This window comes from Delphinapterus leucas, chromosome 1 (assembly GCF_059928025.1).
Source record: "Delphinapterus leucas isolate spDelLeu-1000000601 "Yukka" chromosome 1, BTC_Dleu_Yukka2, whole genome shotgun sequence".
NCBI lineage: Eukaryota > Metazoa > Chordata > Mammalia > Artiodactyla > Monodontidae > Delphinapterus > Delphinapterus leucas.
Window position 1 is genome coordinate 106,845,575 of NC_143129.1, and position 23,725 is coordinate 106,869,299.

At 38.5% G+C, this 23,725-nt stretch overlaps 1 protein-coding gene across 11 annotated transcripts in view; it reads right to left on the minus strand.

Annotated features, from left to right (window-relative positions):
* Positions 1–8,619: 8,619 nt before the first annotated feature.
* The window catches only part of TLCD4 (TLC domain containing 4), a 103,585-nt gene continuing 88,479 nt past the window's right edge, over positions 8,620–23,725 (minus strand). For all 11 annotated transcript variants that reach the window (XM_089919341.1, XM_089919329.1, XM_089919335.1 and 8 more), the window contains one exon: positions 8,620–12,400. In XM_089919341.1, the coding sequence (XP_089775467.1) occupies positions 12,082–12,400 (319 nt within the window). In that variant the 3' untranslated portion in view covers positions 8,620–12,081. The remainder of the gene's footprint in view (positions 12,401–23,725) is intronic.

Sequence of the window (23,725 nt, forward strand, 5' to 3'; positions counted from 1 at the left end):
TTCTTGTGGACTGTAGTAAAAAAATGTTTGAAAGCCTTCATGAGCCCCCTCATTTCTCACCTGGATTGCTTAAAACCTGGAATGTTTATTCTAAGCATGATGAGAAGCCAACCATTTCACAATGGCCTAAAGGCCCAATGTGGTCGGGTGCCTATTTATCTCTCCCCATGTCTTATCTCTCTCCTCCTCCTAACAGTGCCCTAGTCACACTGGCTGCCTTTTCATTGAACACACCAAAGTATCCCCACCTCAGGGAATTTGCACCTGCTGTTTTCCTCTGCCTAGAATACTCTTCACAATACTTGCAGATTCTGCCTGGTCTTAGTGCAAGGGTCACCTCCACAGAGTGGACTTTCTAAAATGCCCCCAATCTCCCCTGTCTTTTATTTCTTTCCTAGCACTTTTGACTACCTGAAATTACCTTGTATTTTTATTTCTTTTTTTCAGACTTGTTTACTGCCATTTTCCAGCTGCTAGAATGTAAGTTCTAAGGTAGCAGACTTCCTTGCCTGCCTGTTCCCTGATGTATCTCCAAAGCCTGAAATAAATCCTGGTACATAGTAAGTGCTGGTGAAATGTTTTTTGATTGTGTGAATCACTATGTGTGAAACACTATGCGAGATCTGGGATCAAAGAGGGAAGGCACGCCCTACAGAGTCGCTTGACATACCATATGCTTTCCTGTTCCTTACCTCTCTACTCCCGTCCAGCTCTCTGTGGGCAAGGCCCCCAACAGTGTTGTTCACTGTCTATATCCTCTGCCTTGCATGGTGTCTGGTACCTAGAGAATAAATGTTTTTTATTTATTCATGACCGAGATCATGAATTTGTGGCGGCTCCAATTACACAGGATTGAATGATTTTCCAGCAGGTCTCTGAAGCATTGGTTAAGCACTGAAAATGTACATATTTGGTTAGATCCAGGATAAGGATATTCAAGAGTTGAAACTAATGATTGGAGAGTCATGAAAGGGATAGACAATGAAGTGTGAACATCTTCCTTCTGGCTTCGCATTTTTAATAAAAACCTGAGGTCCCTTTCTAAAAAGAATGGTCCCAGGTTATGAAAGTTTTCCTATTAGTCATTTTTAAAGAAAAAAACTAACATAATGTCACATCCATTTTCTCTTCCATTCTTTAGAATATAAATTCTAATTAGTGTTTACAATTAGCTCATTACAATGCTAAGAAATCATTCACATTTTCCCCTAGAGCAATGTAGAGCTACTTCTTATATTACTTTCTTCATGATACAGTGCCTTAGAGAGTCCACCTACTGATTGAAAAATCTGGACCGGATCTTTACTATAGATAATTCCATCACCAGTCAGATAAGACCAATCAAGTTGCAGGAAACAAGTATACTACCTAACCAAGTCACAGAGAGTAAACACTGTCAGCATAACTCCCCCACCCCAGTTCATCCTGGCCTCTGCACAAAGTCCACCAAACAACTCCAGCAGCCCACACTCAGGGTCACTAAGAACACAGAAATCTTATGGAAAGTCTGATAACACAATACCGAGTCAATCAAGGTAACTGACCCATTGATGGTAACTGGCTTCTCAAAATAATTGGATTCAGATTTTCAGATTTTTTGTTTTGGAGAGAAAGAAATAAATAACTTACTATTTACATTTTCATCAGTCATCTCTTTTCCTGTCTGATATTTCATTGTGGGAAACAAAGAAAATGGGTTCCATATTTGGATACCACGATCAAGATGTTTACATCTTCCAAAGGTTAACACTAGGAAAAGCACTTTAAAAATTGGCTTGAAATATAGTGGGAAAGAACATCATTAAAACTTTATCTCTTTCCCCTAAAAATGTTGAAGCACTCAGCAAATATTATACTCAGCCTTTCTGGCTAGCTTCATTGATTGCAAGCGATACCATCTCCTCTTGCAAGTGAGGAAGGTAGAATCATAAACAAGGGGCCTCACTCAAGGGCATACAGTCACAATCAAAAGTAGAATCTAAGCCGGCTCCCCAAAACTTACACAACTTAAACCAATATACTAGAATTGCAGTCTGCCGGGTCTGCCATACCCTGGGCTAAACCCTAACCCTGATTCTAATGACCATTATCATAGAACGATGGAATTTGAAAGAAAAGGGGCCTTCAATTCCTAATTCAACTCCTCACTTTACAGATGAAAAAACAAATGCCAGTGAGGTGAAAGCACTTGGCTAAGATGGCTAGTGGTCGGTGGTAGAGCCAGAACTGGGATTCAGTTTTCCAGGCTCCCAGATGAAGTCCTTCCTCCACGTTACTCAAAAACATCAAAGTCTGTGCAGGAGGCTGAAGAGGGCTGAGCTCCCACAACTTGCCCAATCAGTGGAGGTGGGTGAACTCATTTTGACCTTTAGGCTGAGAGAAAACATAACAGCTTGGCTGTGGCTCAGAGGCTTACTCAGGATAGGAAGTTCTGAGATCCAGACTCAGGCAAGAATGGGTTTCTTCACCCTGGTTGTTCCAGGAACCCACTTCGCAATCTAGCCAGCGCTTAATAAATATTAAAATGATTCGATGAGCTCATTCCTCATTTGTCTGAACTCATTTGTCTGTTTTGTGTTGGTAAAAAAAGAACCAGTACTTTCTTTTTCTTTTTTGCAGTACTCGGGCCTCTCACTGTCGTGGCCTACTCCTGTTGCAGAGCACAGGCCCCGGACGCGCAGGCTCAGCAGCCATGGCTCACGGGCCCAGCCGCTCCGCGGCATGTGGGATCCTCCCGGACCGGGGCACGAACCCCTGTCCCCTACATCGGCAGGTGGACTCTCAACCACTGCGCCACCAGGGAAGCCCAGAACCAGTACTCTTAATACGTGTCTCAAGCATGAGTAGGTGACAGATGTGTGAGCGGAAAGAGGCACAGCAAGTGCAAAGGCTTGTGGCTGGACGAGCGGGTGCTGGTCATGGTATCCAGCTGGTGGGGCTTGAGTAGATGGAGTCGGGTAAAATCCCTGAAATCCTGAAAGTTGGTTTAAGGAATTTAGACTTAGGAGTAAAGGAGGGCTGTGACACAAATTGAAGCTGTGTTTTTAAATGTGTTGGTCAGTAGCAGGGGTGATGAATGAGCAGGGAGAGCGTGGAGTGGAAGAGACCAATCAGGAGACTACGGCAGTCCGGGAGGGAACCCCTTGGCGATTCATGAACTAAGACTGGAGCCCTAGCACAATCACTGCAGCCTCCCTGCCCCTGCTCCAGGACACGCCAGCTTCTGCTACATCCTTGGAACTTCTGCCCCTCCTCTCACCATCCAAAGACCAGCTCACCTGAGGAGTCAATCCCATTGCAAGGCTGCGCCCTCTCCAGGGACCTGCAGCCAGACTCCATAGAAGGGCCTTGTTCTTTGGGCCTCTTACCATCATCTCTAGACCTTTCCCAAACTCTGGATGGCACTGGGCAGACACCATGGGGAGTAATAATTCATGAGGATGGAGTGGAGAGCCTGAATCAGTGACCAGTCAGGAACCTGGAACGCAGACACGAGGGGTCAAGGCAAGACTGTGGGTCCGAAATGAGAAAAGCAGTTGAAACCACACAGTGACAGTGAGGCACTTTGAGAGACATTTTCTTTCTCCCAGATTGAATTCTTCACGTTGCCATTATGTGACACCCACCACAGGCTCCATTCTGCCCTTCCACTACCATACCTTCTCTTTCCTCATTCATGGCAAAAGACCCCAGACCTTACTTCCCCCTTTTCCGTCTCATCCACGACGTCCCCTAAGAGCTGCCTACTCTCCAACCTCCTGCTTAGTCCATGGCACCCCACATTCTGATGTCACAACCACTAGCAACTGTCACCTTTCAGTTCCACAGACTCATTCGTGAGTCACATTGAGTTTTTCTAATCTCTTTGGCTCTCCCTCTGCAATATTTATCAGATCTGGCCCATCTATTTTTTCTTCCTTGTCTTGGGCACACATCTGGCTTAACTAACCACTTTGTAGTTGCTTGGCCGGTTTCTCCATCACTAATCTATCTCTGTCCTCCCATTCACTGGACACTGAGAATCTCCCTCAAATGTTATTTCAATCACATGACCAAGCTTAGAGCTACTTCTGCTCCTTCCTAGTTGTTTTGTTCAAATTGAAGCTCTTACAAGTATGACGCAAGAGTTGGAAGAAACATCAGAGATACTTCAAATGTTTTTACAGGTAAACTAAGATTCACAGAGATTAAGATACATCATCTGGGGCTTCCCTGGTGGCGCAGTGGTTGAGAGTCTGCCTGCCAACGCAGGGGACACGGGTTCGAGCCCTGGTCTGGGAAGATCCCACATGCCGCGGAGCAACTAGGCCCGTGAGCCACAACTACTGAGCCTGCGCATCTGGAGCTTGTGCTCTGCAACAAGAGAGGCCGCGACAGTGAGAGGCCCACACACCACAATGAAGAGTGGCCCCCGCTTGCTGCAACTAGAGAAAGCCCTCGCAGAGAAACGAAGACCCAACACAGCCATAAATAAATAAATAAATAAAAAGATATCTCTTAAAAAAAAAAAAAAAGATACATCTTCTTGGTTCCCTTAGGCTCTCAGGCACCTCGCTTTCCAAATTGCTCTTTTCCAATTTACAATTCAAACAAAATCCTACCCTCTTGTGCCGCATCCATTCATGCCTCCTTTCTGTCCACAGCACAGTAGACTTTAGAAACTGCTCATGATCTTCTAAAACCTCTCATGATGAGGCTACCTGACAACACAAATCATTCCAGGAAGTTGAACTGTTGGGCATAGTTTGGCCTTTGGTAACTACAACAGCTCAGGACGTGGAGTTTCCTGCAGGCTCAGGCAGCCCACTAGGACCACTGCTCCACAAAGGTCACCTCCTCATTCCTGCGTCCACAGCAAGGCATCTGATTGTCCGCAGCGGGTGAAACACTGCTAAGATATGCTCTCTTGTATGTGTGCACATGCACACACACACACACACACACACACAAAATATCCCTACATATAAACACATACATATAGAAAGGCATCTAAAATGAATAATGTACATATTTTATCTTAATATAGAAAAGACATTAAAATTCTTATACCACGTATAGGAATTTCACTATATTCATTTTTCTTGATAAGTTCATGTCACCCAATGCAGTGGACACGTACATAGCATTTTCTTATTCTTCCTATTCTCTCAAGTCCTTTCTCCTTCCTTTCCTGTGTCATTCTTTCCAAATTTTCATCTGTCCTTGAACTTTATCCTCAGCAGAAATGCAGCCCACCATTACTGACTTTTCCTTTCTCCCTACAAGTCACCTTCTTTGAAAGTTCTGCTCAGGTAATTTCTGGAGTGGTATAACCAAAGATTTGGGGAAAATAATAAAACTAGATGTGGCAGTAAAATTTAGCTGGGGGTAGATGAAAAGAGGAAGGGGCTGTTTAGCCAGGGCAGGGAGGACCTAGGAGCACTGTGCCAGAAGCAACAATGGGCTCATTGGGCAGAAGGGGGTACACAGGCCGTAGATGAAGAGCCTAATTTTGTGGGAGCATCCAGGAACATCTGTCAGATGATCAGTTACTCACATGAGCGAAAGCTGCAAATCTGCCATCATCGCTTATTTTGTATATGTTTAAGGACAATCAAAAGGGAGGGAAAGCAGTATGCAGGCTTTGATGAAGACTGGAAAAGAGGAGAATAAAGCGTGACTCATCTTTGAGACAGCCAGAGGTAGGGGAGAGAGCGCCCATTTCCACTTGCTTAGAGGACTTCTGAATCCTTGGAATTTTACCTGTGACCTGCCTCCGCTGACAGCTGTGACTGCTATTTTAATTTTGAAATTCAGCTGTTCCTTTGCCAGTCCTGACACAACATTTTAGGCATGTTCTGAAGCATGACTCATGCTACTCTCCAAAGGCCAAACCACTTCAGTATTCTATTCAATTAGCACTCTGCTTCCTGATCTACTGGATAGTCTCAGACTAAGATGCAACGTTAAGACCACGGGCAATTTGGGAAGGTAGGAATTCCAGCCAAGACATTTGGGAAAAACACTAAAGACCACACGAGAGGCCTAAGGGACAAAGGGAAGGAGATTAAAAACATAATTGCCAAAGTCTTACTCAGTCTAAAGGAGCCTATTGATTAGACAGCACCATTCCTTCCCTTAATAAGCAGGACTAAAATGTTTGCTGCGCCTTCTGATTTGCTACAAGGCTGGGGCCTGGGGCGGGGGGAGGGAGGAAAGGAGGGAGGGAAGGAGGGAGGGAAGGGGGTAAACAAGCTCTACAAGCATCATGAAGAGTGAATATTAACGTTAGGATTCAGATGCTAGGAGAGATGACTGGATGTGAGAAAAGTAATTTTTATCACCCGTTAGTTATTATTCAAGCGTACACCTGGTAGACTCAAACTTTTGCACGAAATAATTGTGATTTTATTTTTTTCACAAAATACAAAGCTTTGCACCACATTATTAGTAGTGTTCTAACACAAGAAAATCCCAGTGCTTTCATTGGGGGGGTGGGTTTGGAGTGATTTATATATAGGATATTGATTTTATACATTCTTAAAATAATAAAGTTGTCATGACAAAGTAATGCCAACCTTGTATAACATGCAGATTATTGCTTAGAACTTGCATATACTTTAAAATGGCACACATACAAAGTATACAAACATTTCAAATTTTTAAGGGAAATACCTAAAGATGTCTACTAATCCCTCCAAAGCACCACCAGAAACAAAACAAGAACACTAAGTTGCTATTTTAATATCTGATAAATCTGAGTAACACTGATTTGTAAATTACCAAGTCTTACATTCTGTAAATAAAAGTTCTTCAGCCTTATGGAAGTACATTAGAAGGTGTGTTCTCAAAGTTAATAAATGTATTTTGAAAGACTTCTAAAATCTTTGACAATTAAATATTAATGTGATATATTCTCAGAGAAAAATTGTGTATCACTATAGCTGTCACATTTACTTCAGGTTTCAAGTAACTTTTTCAAATTAAATCTATGTCTAAAAGTTATTATTACAAAATCAAATAATTACCCCCAAATCTCATAACTCATCCCAGTTACAAGTTAGTAAGAGTATTATCTATGCAAAAATTCCTTGAGTAAAAAGTAGACATAATCGTATTAGAAGCAAACAAAGCAAGAAACAGAAAAATATACGGCAAATTTTATTTAGTTATATTTTTATGCTTCATTAACCACGAAGTGGCAAATACCTTAATGCACACTTAATTACAGAAAGAATTACATAAAGATATAAAGGAAAAAACATACAGATAATAATTAACGAGTTTTCAGCCAGAGGTATTTATATCTTTGAGATTTAGAATTTTTTTTTTTTTTTTTGGTCTTAAATATCGGGCCTGATTTCAAAACTGTCTACTGCTTACAGGGAATCAGTGTAAACATTTTCAATGCAAACAAACCAATCTTTAGCTTCACTGCCACCCAAAATATCTTCCAAAGAAAGGTATGACCTGATCAAAGCTAACAGAGATAGTTAAGAGGTCTGGGCTAAAAAGGGACAGGGCTCAAATCCTTGGGTGTTGTACTTTGGAAAACACCCTGAGTAATCCACTCGCTATAAGCTTGTTTTTAAAAGAAACAGGACCATAACTGAGTTTGCTTGATGAAAGAGCAGGACTCAGTAATGCTGCCACAGGCAAGCACACCCTCCTCATAACACACAGCTACCTCGGTTCCTCCTCTGCCTGTCAGAGGGTCTGAGGAAGAACATTTAGATAATTTACATGCTTGCAATGAATCCCCAGCTGAAACATGTTATAAAGCTCTTATTGCTAAGCCAGTTTAAGAAAGAGACTACGGGTGTTTCTCAATAAAACCATAAGATTATAAGCTTTGCTTGGTGTTGTAAATAAGTATTATTAAATGTTAAGTGGCTTCCTATAGCCTCTTAATAAATTATGGTTTGTTCACTACTGAAACTTACTGCAATGTTTTTGGGGTTTTTTTTTCAATGAAAGAACACACTTGTGAACTTTTAAATTTGCCACAATAGACTGGCAAGCTTACAGGTATGGGGAGGTCTCAAAAGTTGACATAGAAAGGTATTAGTATAAAGGAGGGAGGTGCTGATGAAGTCTTTAGGGTATTAGGAGGAAGAGATGGAAGGCTCAAGGGATTCAGAGAGAAAACTTCTGGATTGAAGGAGGAGCATCATGGCTCTTAAGGGCAACTCAGTCATGCTGTCTCCTCCAACCCCAGGTCCTGCTGGCTTTTCCTTGTTCTCACACGTATCACACGTGTTTTTCAAGTCAGAATTCACTTTCAGTAGGTTTAGTGTGTCTATTGTCAACCCGCTGTGGTTAAGGCTGGGAAGGTGTGTGTGTGTGCCCCAGGCCTCTCAGCACAGGAGGGGTCTCGCTGCTGTGCTGGTTTTGTACCTGTTGAGACATACCGTACCACACTTCTGATAAAATTATACCAGTTTGCTTCTTATGGAATCCAAAACACATAAATACATAGTCTTCTATGAAGTATAATTGATGATGTCAACAATGACATGGACTTTTCAATTTCATCCAACAGGTTAAACCACTTAAAGCCAACTCAAATGTATATTTGCATATTTGGAGTGAAGAGTAACCTAGAAACTGAAATTTGTTCAAACACTTATTTTAACAGTGTCTTTTGGAACATGTTTATTTTCCTTAAAAATGAAGCAGAACAAACATGAATATTACAACACATTTTTCCCCTGTATATCTCCATGAGAAGAATATCTCTAAATACATGATAACAACTGGTGTAACCAACAGTAAAGGGAAGAACCATTCTCCAAATGCCCAATGCACCTCAGAGAAAGCATACAATTTAAAAACTGATACTTTTAGCAAAATTTTGATTTGAGTCAAATAGGTTATTAAAATTTAGAAAAGAATTTGATTCAAACAGCTATAAACTAGGTAGTTTCTGAAACTAGTCCTTTACAACAGTACTGGGTCATCCACAGTATATCAGTCACTCTTAGGAATGGTGAAGACATTATTTCTCTTAACATACGGCTAATCCATGAAATACCAAAACGAACAGTTGGAATAAAAATTACATTTCAACTTACTATGATGTATCAAGACAATTTAAGCAGGAGTTCATTTCTTTGCATTCAGATATAACTCCATATTGTTTTAAATAAATGCAAATAATATTCATTAAAAAGATTTTAGGCACAATAATGCAGACGCTATAAACTAAGCTCATAATTTCTAAATTCTCCCAAATAAAATATCTAATGCAGTCTATGATCTTGCATGTTATTTAGTTGATTTTCATTTATTTTCAAAATTTTGTAAGAATTTTTATTTTCTAGAGTACTACACGTTCAGAGAACATCTTTATAGTTACAGGTTGTCACTAATCTTTTTCTACAAAAATAGAGTTGCTTAAAAATTTATACCAATTTGCTTTCATTTTCTATAAATATTTTAAGTTGTTAAATATCAGAATGCCTAATAGAATCATTTAAATTAATCCATGTAGTCAAAATGTTTAATACGTAAAATGTCTAGCAAAAGTTTGTCATTTAATAAATGAAAAATTCATCATTTAACAAATGAAATGTTCTGTCTTTAGCTACTTGTATCTTACGTAGGTGGATACAATCACAGAACAGCAAAGTATAGCTCCTGTAAAGATCTGACTTCAAGTAGCATGGCAGCTTGCAGTGTCTTTTTCATTTCATGTCTGTTTTATGAGGAAATGCATAGAATCTACTTTTGGATATTGAATCTGGATACTAAATTAACTATCGTGCAGCCAGCATAAAATAAGAATTGCTGACTAAGGGAATAACAAACTTTAGTTCAACACATGGATATTTTAATTACACTTACTTAGTGAGGGGTTATACTGAAGAAAGGTGCTGTTGGTGAAAGTAAAAATGAAGTTTTCAGCATGAAATAACTATAAAAATGGAAATTGCTATATTGAAACTCACTAATATATAGCTTTATATTGTCTTCCTTTTTTTTTTTTTTTTTTATGGTATGCGGGCCTCTCACTGTTGTGGTCTCTCCCGCTGCGGAGCACAGGCTCCGGACGCGCAGGCTCAGCGGCCATGGCTCACGGGCCCAACCGCTCCACGGCATGTGGGATCTTCCCAGACCGCGGCACAGAACCCGTGTCCCCTGCATCGGCAGGCGGACTCTCAACCACTGCGCCACCAGGGAAGCCCTATATTGTCTTTCTTTTGACGGTGGGTTTAAAATCTGTGTTCAGAAGCTACAGAAATATCCAAAGTCAAAAATATTTATTTCAAGTTTTGTTTCTTCCTAAAGGAATGAATTTCCAAAATAGTTTTCTAATATAAATGTTTTCCTTTTGAAAAGCCATTTTTCTTGCAAAAGAGCAAGAAAAGAACAAGATAAAACCACGTGCTTTCCTACCCCTGCTAAACAACCAATACATGTTTAAGTGCCTATGTGTAGAAGGCACTCAATTTAGTAACAAATTATCAATGTAATATTAGCAGATTTAAAAACAAATACTTATATTTTATATTACTTTAATTAAGTCTTTCAAAAATAAGTGTACCTGGTATAAGCCAATCAATTTCAATTTTTCATTTAGTTACTGACCGAGATCTCAATTACCTTCTTCCAATGTTCTACAATGTATCAGGCCCCATCTGCATGGGACAGCCAAATCAATCAAATCACATCAAATCAGAAGTCCTGAAATATCCAGCTAGCCTCCCTTCATCCTCATAACATGTAAGTCACACATTCTCCTTCAAACTGAGAAACCGAATGAATTAGATCTTCTGGTTTGGGTTCAACTAAATTCTAGTATTTACCGCTGATTAATTTTTTTCCTTAGGTAAGAATGATCATTAAAGCACTTGAGAAAAATAAATAAAGGCAATAATAGCTAACTGTATAATTCTATATTTGGGTTGTAAGGACCAAAGCAAACACAAGCATACCCACACACACAAACAGAAAAAATAAGTCACCAGTCATTTATCCTCAGATAAAGCAATAATATTGATAATCAGAATGCTTGGATTAAATTATCTATTGTTTTCCTATCCTTTAGGAAAGACACAAATTCAAAGCACTCAAAGTGCTGGTTAAGCAAAAGCATGGGTGTAAATTGTGAGTAAAATATGAATACTGATTTTTTTTTTGTAGTCTTGGTCTCATCAAGAAGAGGCCTACCTTAGGAGCATGATAAATACATATTGCATAAGATTTTGGTGCTAATGATGTTGGGTTCTGAACTCAGGGGAGGTTTTGCAAATAGAAATAATATATTTTTCATAGAAAAAGTGCAAGGGACGCAGATAGAGACAGCAGTGTTAAAGCTTTTTTCTTAATGATTCCTCCTATTAGCCCAAATAGTCGTCTAGAACATGCATGTTTAGAAGGAAGAATTCATCTCTTAAGGAGCTCTATTAGATTGGTCTTAAGCTTTACTACAAAAGAAAAAAGCAATAATTTGAAAAAATGTTAAAAGTAGAAATAAAGTGATGTCAGAAAAATCTGAAAATGCAAGAAATATTTTCCATAATTTAACTAAAGATTCCCCAAATAAGCAAAATACTTCATTATTAGTACATGACAGCATATCTAAATGAAAAAGACATCACTTCTAATAGCCTAAGAAAAAGAACATTTCAACAATTTGGAAATTAAACACTACACAGGTATTGACAGCCATAGTAAGAAATGAGTGCAATACAACAAAATGTGGAGAGCTATCTACAGATTTAAAAGCAGTTCCCATTCTTTCAGCAAAATCGGTGACATAAAACCAAGTGCACCAAATTAGCATAGTCATGTTTTCACAGAGAAAAATACCAATGCTGGTTAACAGGTTTCTAAAAAGATTCACCACCATATTTATACATTTTTATTTAAACCTTTAAGATTTTATCCATGCTTATAATGCCAAAGAATATCAGAAAATAAATCTTCAGATAAAAACTAAATTTTAGTTTCTCTTTTCTAACGGTTAGGAAAAAAAGGACATTGAAACCGAGAATAACAAGTATAATTAACAAAGAAGCACAAGAACATGCCAAGAATTCAACCTATCAGAAGATATAATGTGGGTAATCATGAAGTATGCTTATCAATAGCCCACTTTTAGTCAAGTTTTCCATTCTGAAGACTCTTTTTGGCTTTCTCTTGTCTTATGAGAGAGATGACTTTGATGCACCCCTTTGAAATTTTGATCATCCACATGACATTCATTACATCCAAAACAACACAAGTAGAGATCCAGGAACACTGAATTAAAAATCCAAGCCTCAGGTAGGCTTCCGTTCCTAACACAGAGTAAATGTAGCCATAAAAAGGAGGTATTGAGGCAATCCGCACTATGAAGAACACCACAGTCATGAGTATTCCATTGATGACATTAGCCTTGGAAAACTTAGGATACTTCAGAGCCTCAAAGAACCACCTGGGAAAAAAATTAAAGAAACATCACATTTATTCTGTATCTCTGAGGATTAACAATTTCTAGTTTTTCATTTTTAAAATTCAGAATACCCCCCTAAGATTTATATGGCAAGAAAAAGGGCCTAGAATGGTCAACATAATACTGAAAAAGAATAAAGCTGATAGATTCACTTTCAAGACCTACTATAAAGCTACAATAATCAAGACAGCACGGCATTGGTAAAAGAACAGAAAGACAGGCCAATGGAACAGAATAGAGAGCCCATAGACAGACCCACACAAATATACTCAACTGACTTTTGATAATGGTGTAAAGGTAATTCAGTGGAGAAAAAACACTCTTTTTAACAAACAGTGCTGGAACAATTAGACATCCATATGCAGAAAAATAAACCTAGGCAGAGACCTCACATCTTACACAAAAATTACCTTGAAATGGACCACAGACTTAAAAGTAAAATGCAAAACTGTAAAACTTCTAGAAAAAAAACAGGAAAAAATCTGCATGATCTTGGGTTTGATGATAGGATTTTAGATATAATACCAAAAGCACGATCCATAGAAAAAAATATAAGTTGGACTTCGCTAAAATTAAAAACTTGCTCTGTGAGAGGCACTGTCAAAAGAAAATGAAAAGACATCCAAACACAGGGAGAGATTGTTTACTGAATACATATATGATAAAGTACTTATATCCAAAATATATAAAGAACTCTTAAAGCTCAGCAATAAAGAAACAACCTAATTAAAACATGGGCAAAAGATCTTAAACACCTCATCAGAGAAGATAAACAAAAGGAAAAAAAGCATATAAAAAGATATTAAAAATCATTTGCCATTAGAAAAATGTAAATTAAAACAATGACATGCTTCTACATATCAGAATGACTACAGTCCGAAAATCTGACAATACCAATTGCTGGCAAAGATGTGGAACAATAGGAACACTCATTCATTGTTGGTGGGAATGCAAAATGGTAAAGCCACTTCAAAAGACAGCATTGCAGTTATAATGCTAAACATATTCATAGCACACAATCCAACAATCACACTTCTAGGTATTTTTTCAATTGATTTAAAAATATATGTCCACACAAAAACCTGCATGCAACTGGTTACACCAGCCATATTCATAATTGCCCCAAACTGGAAGCAACCAAAATGTTATAGGTTGCTTCATAATGTTATTCACAATGTAGTACGTGAATGGATAAGTAAATTGTGGTATGTACATACAATTAAATGCTATTCAGCGATAAAAAAGAACAAACTATCAATTCATGTAACACCATGGGTGAATCTTAAATGCATATTGATAAACAAAAGAAGCCAATCTGAAAAATGCTATCTACTGTATGATTCCATTTATATGACATTCTGGAAAAAGCAAAACTATAAAGACAAAAAAACAGATCAGCGGCTGCCAGAGGTTCAGGGAGAGCAGGAGAGGGCAGAATAGGTGAAACACAGGCAATATTTTAGGGTAGTGAAACAATTTTGTATGATACTGTAGTGGGGGATATATGACATTATGCATTTGCAAAACCCACGGAACAGATGAAGAGTGTATGCAAATTTTAAAAAAATCAATAGGAGGTTGGGGCATGCCAGGCAGAATGTAGCCTGTGACAAAAGAATCTAACTGCATTCCAAATACATGACATAACCTCACTGGAGGGAGTGGGGTAAAAATAGGTGACCTAAGTAACTTTGAAAATGAATTAAGACTGTAAGACTAAAGACAAAAGAAACTGTACATAGGCACTTTGCTCTAGCTGGTAAAATTGTTATCTCATGGGGGAAGAGGTTAACAATTCTGAAACCATTATACATGTATACTGGTATTTAACAAATAAGTAAATTTGTCTGATGGTGAAGTGGGAACCAGATTTCTCATTGTGGGAGTGGAAGGTTACAGATAATTGAGTGCAAAAGATTAGATTGATCCATATGACACTGGATTAGAGCTGGAAACTTCAGTATAAACTCATGCTTAGTTTAATACATATATACAGATGGACATATACAGAAATAATTATGGATATGTGTGTATCCACAGGTTAGTACATTTCCAAGTTGTCAGCTGGGAGGGCATAGAAACAATGATGCCCCAGTAGCAATGAGCACACCCAGGGCCCATATTTTGGTTTCTAATACCATTGTCCAATAAAAGAAAACAAGACTACTTGAGAAATGGCTGATTCTAGCACTGGGACAGAGAATACACAATATAAATCTAGAGTATTTTTTTAGTATCAGAAAATAAAGAAGTGCTCCAAAAAAGATGATGAAGTTATGTCAAAGGGACACAGAAGACAACTGAAAGAGCTCCCAATGGCAAAAGTTGTAACAATTTGAACAAAATAAGTAATGTAGTATTGGATTCAAACTCAAAGTATAAAATAAATATCCATGAAGCCATGGTAATATAAATGAATGAATGAGTGAATGAATAGGGGAGAAAAGGTAAATATCCTGTACAGAATAATTGCAAATAAGTTATGTAGATATTGCACCCTCAAAGAGGTGAAGCATAACTCCCCACTCTTCAAGGGGGGACTTCGTTACAGAGCTCAGTATAGAAGGCAGGTGGGGTGGAAACAGTTAACTTTAAAATTGAGAACTCTTACAAACCCTACCTCAGCCAGGTGAACAAGGTAAACAACAGTGACAATCCATGTTTATGCATGTAGTCCTGATATAATGTGATGAGAATGGCACTTTACTTCTGTGGTCTTCCTCCAAAAACCCCATATCCTCAGTCTAATCATGAGAAAAACATCAGACAAACCCAAATTGAGAAATATTCTACAAAACAGCTGACCAGGACTCCTCAAAACTGACAAGGTCATCAAAAACAACGGAAGTCTGAGAAACTATCACAACCAGGAGTCTGAGACGTGACAACTAAATCCAATGTAGTATCCCGGATGGGATCCTGGGGCAGAAAAAGGATATTAGGTAAAAACTGAGGAAATCTGAAAATACTATGGCCTTTAGTTAATAATAATGTATCAATATTTGTTCATTAATTATGACAAATGTACCATACAAATGTAAATATTAACAATAGGAGAATCTGAGTGTGGGGTATATGGGAACCCTTTGAATCATCCTTGAAACTTTTCTAGAAGTCTAAAATTATTCTTAAGTAAAAAGCTTATTTTAAAAAAATTTAGTATTTGCTGTATTCTACTTTTTCCTCCTCACAAAAAACTATCTTGCCTAATGTTACCTCATTATATTTTAGAGGTTAAGTTGTAAATGTAGTAAAATGTATCCATGTATCTTAATATTCAATTTGACAGAATTAGTCATGACTAAGCTAGAAACTGCTCAACTTCAGAAACTAAAAATTAACTGTTAAAAAAACCTTAAAATGTTTTACTGAGATATTAAAACATCAAACAGAAATAATTTGTAGGATAAGAGGGGTATTACAATTTATAAGTATATGTAGGGTGAAAAGAGAAGGGCTAAATTATTCAATGCAGTTAAAAACAAACTATTTAGAGAGCAATGCTCAAATTAATAAAATAATATCACAAATAGGAAAAATGTCACTAAAGCAGTAAAGTCAACATCTTTTGCTCTATCCAGGTCTCCTATCCTCCAGGCTTCTCTACTCCAAAGATTTCCTCTCTGACCCTCAGCCATTCCTTTCTTTGACTACATGGTGGCCTTGGGTTTAATCAGAAATGCTATACCTCAAATAACCCATCCCCTTCTAAGCACAACTCGTAGTACCCCATATTTCTCTTTACCCAATTCCATCTAAATCTCTTTTTTGACCTCCACTCCCAAATCCCTCACTACCAGCCTTTGATTCACTTCCTTTCCTACCTACCTGAACTCAGTTACCTTCAGAACACACATCGGCACCCTCAGTTCTCTTGCCCCTTCATCCACCACACTCACGCTGCCTATCCCCAGCTTCTCATCAGGCCAGCTTTCCTTAGGCAGAGTATAGAGGGAAGGTGGGTACTGTATTCTGCAGTCAGAAGGCCCAGGTTCAAACCTGCTTCTGCCACTTAGCTGCTGTGTGGTCTTACCTCTCTGTTATTGACCTCTATATCTCAGTTTGATCCCTACAAAATGGGGATAATGACAGCACCTCCCTTATACCATGAAGCTGTTTTGACACATAAGAACTCCCCTGTACTAGGAGCTCAATTAATAGCTATTATTACTCACTAATATTGATATTAACATAAATAGCACAAATGTAACTTAAAGAGCTCTGAATTTCAACTGAATTCTCAAATTTGCTTGGCATCCCTTTTACTTAACTCCACATTCTCCATAGAATTGCTCCCCAACCTCTGTCTCACAAATCAAGTCACTTCCCTTCCTTATTCACTTCTACTTCTCAATCCCATCAGAGGAACTGGCCTCTTCTACTACTAAGGTATTTGGGTCCATCAAATGAATTCCTCAAACTCTGACCCCAAGGCCTCAAATCTTCTTTTCAAGCACCTTTTTCTCTATATTCAGATGAAGAGGTTTCTCTTGCCCTCTCCAAGGCCAATTGCTTCTGTACCCATGCTCTGTGACTTTAGGCCATCAATTATCCCCTTTCCCTTGCTCCATCCAGTTCCCCATGTATAGATTGATACTTTCTTCTCTCTTACCAACATGCCCGACCCTTTCTAATCCAAAAAATCTCTCCTTCTGTTTTTCTTCCCTATTAAACTCTTAAAAAGAGAAGTCAACAGTGTATTCACAGACATTCTGGCTATACTTCACAACCCAGTACAATATGATTGCATTCCCCTACAAAAGAAATTGGTCACCAGTGGCATCCCCATAACCAAGACAGTGGATTCATCTCAGCCTCCATCCCAGGTGACCTTTCTATAGCATATGACACTGCCAACCATCATACTTGCTTTCTTCTCTCCTGATACTGTTTTCTCTTGATTCCCTACCTATACTTTTTCAGTCTCCGTTTCCTCTGCCTGTCCCTAAATATTTGTGCTTCCCAGGCACACTCCCTTCCACATGCTCTATCACGGCCATTTTATACATTCTCATGGGCTTAAAGGGGTTCAGAAGAAGCTTCCCAAAATGTGCCACTTTGGCATGCAGAATATTTTGAGCTGAAAGCAACTAAGACCCAGCAGACTCAAGAAAAACTCCTACATCTCCCTGAATTACCTGAAACAATTTAGATAGGTGTCCTGGCCCACAAAGAGCTATTACCAAGAGATAACTTTTTATCTGAATGATCTATCTGTATGGCAGGACAAACATCTAATTTCCAAACACTTGCTCTTCTTATCGTCCTGTGAATCACCCTCCTACGTGCAGCCCCTATCCCACTCCTTAGCTCAAGACGGCTTATGAGCCTCTACTGCCCAGCTTGTTCTTGGGTCTCATTGTCCTGTGGGACTCTCACATATATGTAATTAAATGTTTTTCTTCTGTTAATCTGCCTTATGTCAAACTGATTATTAGACCCACCACAGAACCTTGATGAGTAGAGGAAATATTCTTCCTCCTCAAAGGCTCAAACACCCTGACAGAAATCTCTGGTTTCAAGTCCTCTCTTAAGTTCTACTTGTAGTTCCATATTTCTCATTTATTGCTGAGCATCCTCACCTGACAAATCACCATTTCTCAAATATGCCTAAAACCCAACATGCATAAAAACAATACCCTACTCTTTGCCTAACATCCCTTTCCTCCATGACCACCACGACAGAAAACTCCCATTATGAATCAGTGGGATCACCATTGCCTTAGTCATCCAAGTCAGAAATCTGGAGTCACCCTAGATTGTTCCTAGTCTGGAACCAAGCCCGATCCATTTTATCTCCTAAGATTCTTCCTAATCCTTCCCCGACTCATTCCATTCCACCTTCTGCCATTATAATTTTTGGTCCTCGGTGTCTCTTACCTAGATGACTGCAATAACCCAACTGGTCTCCCTTAACTCTACATTTCTAGCCTTTTCTCTTCGATGCCACAAGTCCTACATTACATTTAGCCTAGACTACTTCCTGTTCTCCGGCACTTTATGCATTTTCCAAATTTTTCGTTGTCTGGAAAGGTGATTATCTAAAAATCTAGACTTTAAGAACTTGTGCTTTGGCTTTACTGTACAATCACTGCATTTATCTTTGGCCAATTTTCCCATGTGACTGGTGCCTGATCTTTAAGACAGTCTCTTTCAAAGGAAATAACTCACATATTAATTCAAGTTGAAATAATATTTATATAATTGTCCTTATCTTTCTCTCTCATGTCAGAAGGACCACTTATTTTATTGGAATCTACCTCTTCTTACCTAATGAGAACACCCCTTCATTCCAACAAATAAAGGCTATCAGTTTGGGAATATATGTGTTGATGCCTAGAGGGAGAGGAGCAGAAGAAAGCAAGAAGAGATGCAGGTGGGATGGAAGGAGAGAGGGAAAACACTGTCTTTCACCACCATCCACAGTTATTACTTAGATGGGTAAAGAAGAAAAGACACCGAGGACCAAAAATTATAACGACAGCAGGTGGAGTGGAATGAGTCGGGGAAGGATTAGGAAGAATCTTAGGAGATAAAATGGATCGGGCTTGCTTCCAGACTAGGAACAGTCTAGGTTGACTCCAGGTTTCTGACTTGGATGACTAAGTCAATGGTGATCCCACTGATTCATACTGGAAGCTTTCTGTGGTGGTGGTCGTGGAGGAAAGGGAGGTTAGGCAAAGAGTAGGGTATCGGTTTTATGCATGTTGGGTTTTAGGCATACTTGATTGTATGTGTGTGTAATCCTCCCCAACCCCATAGAGAAAACTCTGTCTTTGGTCATTTAGCACTTCTTCCTCCTCCAGCTCTTCTAAAGGGACTTGGAGCTTTTGATTAAGTTCCCTGGGAGTTAATTGTGCAGAGTGCGGTACTAAGCACAGGCAGTGTAAAAACAAGGCATTAGCAGGTATAATTCACATTTGGAAAGAGGAGAGAGGGCTACTTTCAGGTAGAGAAAGAAAGAAAAAAAAGAGGATGGGAGCAAAGGATCCATCCCCCTATATGGTACCGGTTTGGTGATTTTTAGGAGTTGAGAGTCAGAAGTGTGAGCTTTTGGGAAAGCTACAGGGTCCAGGAGATACTGTGAGTTCAAGAGGAATGAAGAGACTTTTAAGAAGTGCTGCTGTAACAAACTGGACCTTTGTTGACATCCTTGGAAAAACTCCAATAAGGATTTACATGTTGTACTGTTGCTGGGACTCTACATGGAGACTGGGTCGTGAGCTGACCCCTGGGTTTTATCTTGGTTGCATATGTAATTCTTTCATGCATGTGAACACTGTATTTAACAAATATTAACTCTGGGAATTTAGGAGTTCGAAAACTTAATTTTAGAAAAGTTGTCCTCCATGCCAATATTATTCTGGCTCCCCTTCTACTTCTAAACTTTTCCTTTATTGTATCTACTCTTCCTTCTCTTACTTCTCAATTCTAGACATTCAACTTTACACCTTTTAAACACCATCCTTTCTCATGGCTTCAAATGTAACCTCTATCTGATCATTTCAAAATGCCTCTCTACCTCTTACTACATTTCCACTCAGATGCTGTTTGTCCTCTAACGCAGCATCTCCAAAGCAAACTCATCGTCTTCCCGCCTATTCTTCCCAATCCTCATCTTTTTCATTCTTTTAAGTCCAATGTAGAAAATATCTTAAATTTGTCTTTTTTTCTCTATCTCTAATTTCTTATTACCAATTTCACTTTTTCTACCCTCAAAAACCTTTATTCCATCATATCTACTCTATCATGACAGCCTAATTTGGGCTCCTATTTATTTCCTGGACTAATGAAATTGCACCAGTCATTCACACAACTAAGAGCTGTATGCTAACCTTCTAACCCAAGCTTTTGCTTTTCATCTTACCATCTATCCCACAAATACCCAAAACTAGAATTACTCAGTGTTATTTTCAGAATGTCTTTCTCCACTAGAATACATTCTCACTGTCCACTGGTCAAGTTCAATCAGCTTTTCCTGGCATTCAACACCCTCTCTATCCACTATCCTCCTAAGACATACTCTTTGATCCTACAAGTCTATGAAGTTTCTCTTTCACATGGCATGTTTATTCCACTTTTCAAAACCTTACGTTCACGCCTTTCTCCCTTCTCCCTTTCCCATCCACTTCTTTAAAAAATCCTAAAACATTTAAGAATGTGTCCCAATTTCTCTTTGAAGCCTTGCATGACAAACATCAATCAATAATAGGTCTCAAAACGTGATTCATGGGCCCCTGAGACTTTTGAGGGAGTCTACAAGGGAAAACTATTTTCATAATGATACTAAAATATTATCTGCCTTTCTCATTGTGCTGACTTCTATTCTGATGGTGTAAAGTACTGATGGATAAGACCATTGGCATCTTAGCACAAATCATAGCAGTGGTACAAAATGGTACTAGTCGCCATTGTAATCTATGCCACATATTTGCAGTTAAAAACAAAAAAAGAGGGGTTGAGTGGAGAAGTTTCACTTAAGAATGTCCTGGATGAAGCAGTAAGAATGAATAATTATATTAAATCATGTATTTTGAGTACATGTCTTTTTAATATTCTGTGATAAAATGGGAAGTACGCACAAAGCACAGTTGTCTGGAAGAAAAACTCTTGGATAGCCTCTGAAGAGTTAAAAACTTTTCTGATGAGGTCAGTAATGGGTTTTTAAAAAAATATTATCTAATAAATGTATCAGCATTTATCATAAGACCTACATAACTCAGTGAACCAATATTTTCTAAATAACCAAGGCATGATGACACAAAATTATGTATGAATAAAAGATTCAAAGTACAAGACAGACCAATGGATTTGAATATAACAGTGTATCAAAAGTCCACTGATATGGTTTCAGATTCCACATTTAACTAATCTTTAAGAAACTACCTCTTGGTATATTTTGGTGTAGTATTAAAGCAGGATATCAACAATTATTTGAAAAGGCTACTAAAATACTCCTTTACCTACTACACTGTTAACCCTGAGAGTTAGATTTTTTTATATGCTTCAACCAGAATAACATTTCACAACAGACTGAAAACAGAAACAAACCTGAGAATCCAGCTGAATTCTATCATGCTAGACATTAAAAAGATTTGCAAAGAATGTACAACACTGTTCCCACGAAAAATTTTTCATTTTGGCAATGTAGTTTATTTTTCACAAAAATTACATTAACATGAAATATTATTGTTAATAGTAAATGACCTAATAAATATTTTTAAATGTTTCAGTTCTAATTTCCAATCTGGTAAATATCCATAGCTATCAGCCTATAGGAAGTAAGAGTTCATTGAGGTCCTCAATAATTTATGAGATCAACAAGTCTGAGAATGGCTGTTTTAAGCCATTAATAACAGCACTTTTCTTCTTGCCCTTTTTCACACAATGTCTTATTTTACTAGCTCATTATTTTGTATTATTAAGTCCTATTTTCTCAAACATAGACACGACACCAGACACTCTAGTGAAGCTCCCTGAGGCAGGGACTGGAACATTTAGGTACTGGGAAGGTATGCAATAAATACTGAAGGAACATATTAAAGAGCACAGGTACAAGTTTTTATAAGGTATTTAACCTTAACAGCAATTCAAAAATATGTCCTCATAACAGTTAAGGGCATTTAGGCAAAAAAGAAGTTACCACCATTAAATTACTTTTTACAAAAAGAAACCTGAGGCACGGGTATAACTCAGCAGCTGAAAATTAACTGAAGCCCAGGTGTCTAACCTTTGTACCCCACCACATGCATCCCATGTGTCTTCTTAAATTATACAAAGCTCTAAAATAGAACATAAAAATATCACAAAGTAAAGAAAACAATTAAACTATGGAAAACTCTAACAGTACTTAAGTAGCTGTGCTAAATTTTGTCATAATCTCCTTGCTGTTCCATTATACCATTTCTTGCTCATATTCCAACCCCATTTCTCAATTTCTTAATTTACAAAAGACTCGAAGCTTTTAAATAAAGGTATAGCATAGCTTTTTACTACAAAATTAAAGAATAAGTTAAACTCTAATATTATGGTTTTTCAAAAAGAGCTTCAAACAGAAACAAATTAAAGTTCCTTTAAGTGTCAAGGTTAATTTTCTCCTGCTTCAACATCTCAAATCTGAATCATCTTCAAGAGACAGACATTGCTAAAGCTTAACTGATCACCTCTTGGGACTCATTCATTCAAAAGCAATGAAATGGCTACTATGTGCCAGACAGTGTGTGGATGCTGAACCATGCAAAGTTCAACCAACCTAATGAAACGCAGAGATAAATAAGAAACAGGAAAAAGAGAACTTTACAATAATTTAATTTATTAATCATAATGGTATAACTGTGTGTCACTATTATGGAAGCACGGGTGAGAGACACCCAGCCCAGCCTGGAAGAGGTGGGGTTTCGTGATGGAAATGACCCTTGGGCTGAGTCATGAAGGATGAGCAACGAGCCAGGAGGCCTTTCTAGCACAGGGACAAGTTGGGGTGAGAGGAGATTTCTGAGGAGGAATATGGCAGAAAGAGAGAAGATAGCTCTACTTGGAGAGCTTTCTGCATCACATTACAGAGCCCATATTGTATACTGGAAGCAGCAGGTGCCACTGAGAGGATCTAACCAGGAGGCTATGTGTTCATTTTTGTGTTTTAGGGAGATCGCCGTGGAAGATAATAATACAGGAGAGGATGAAAGGGGAATAGGACTGGAGGCAGGCAGACTGCCTAGAGCAGGGATTAGCAAACTTCTTCCATAAAGAGCCAGAGAGTAACACAAAGTAAGGGGTTTTGGAAGCTCTACCATCTCTGTGGCAACTAATCCACTCTGTTATTGTGTGAAAGCAGTCGTGGTAAACAAATATGCATGGCTGTGCCCCAATAAAGCTTTATTTGTAGAAACAGGCAGCAGGTTTGGCCTTCAAGCCTTGGTTTGCCAACCCCAGTCTAGAATAGTTCTTTTCTGTCCAAAAGAACTTTCTGCAATAATGAAATGGTCTATAGATGTTCTATCCAATTCAGTAGACACATGGGGCTAGGAAGCACTGGAAATGTTACCAGTTAGACTGAGGAATTAAATTTTTAATTTTATTTAAATTGAATTAAATTAAATGTATATAGTCACATGTGGCTTGTGGCTACTCTACTGGACAGTACAGGGTTAGAGGCTGATGCAGGAGCCCAGGCAAGACATGATGAACTAGGGCACTGACAGCAGAGATGATTCCCACATGTTGAGCAGAGTTAACCAAGAGAACGGCCAGGCCACGTGCTGAACAGGAGCATATAAGAGAATACAGAGGGAAATATGTTGCATTCTA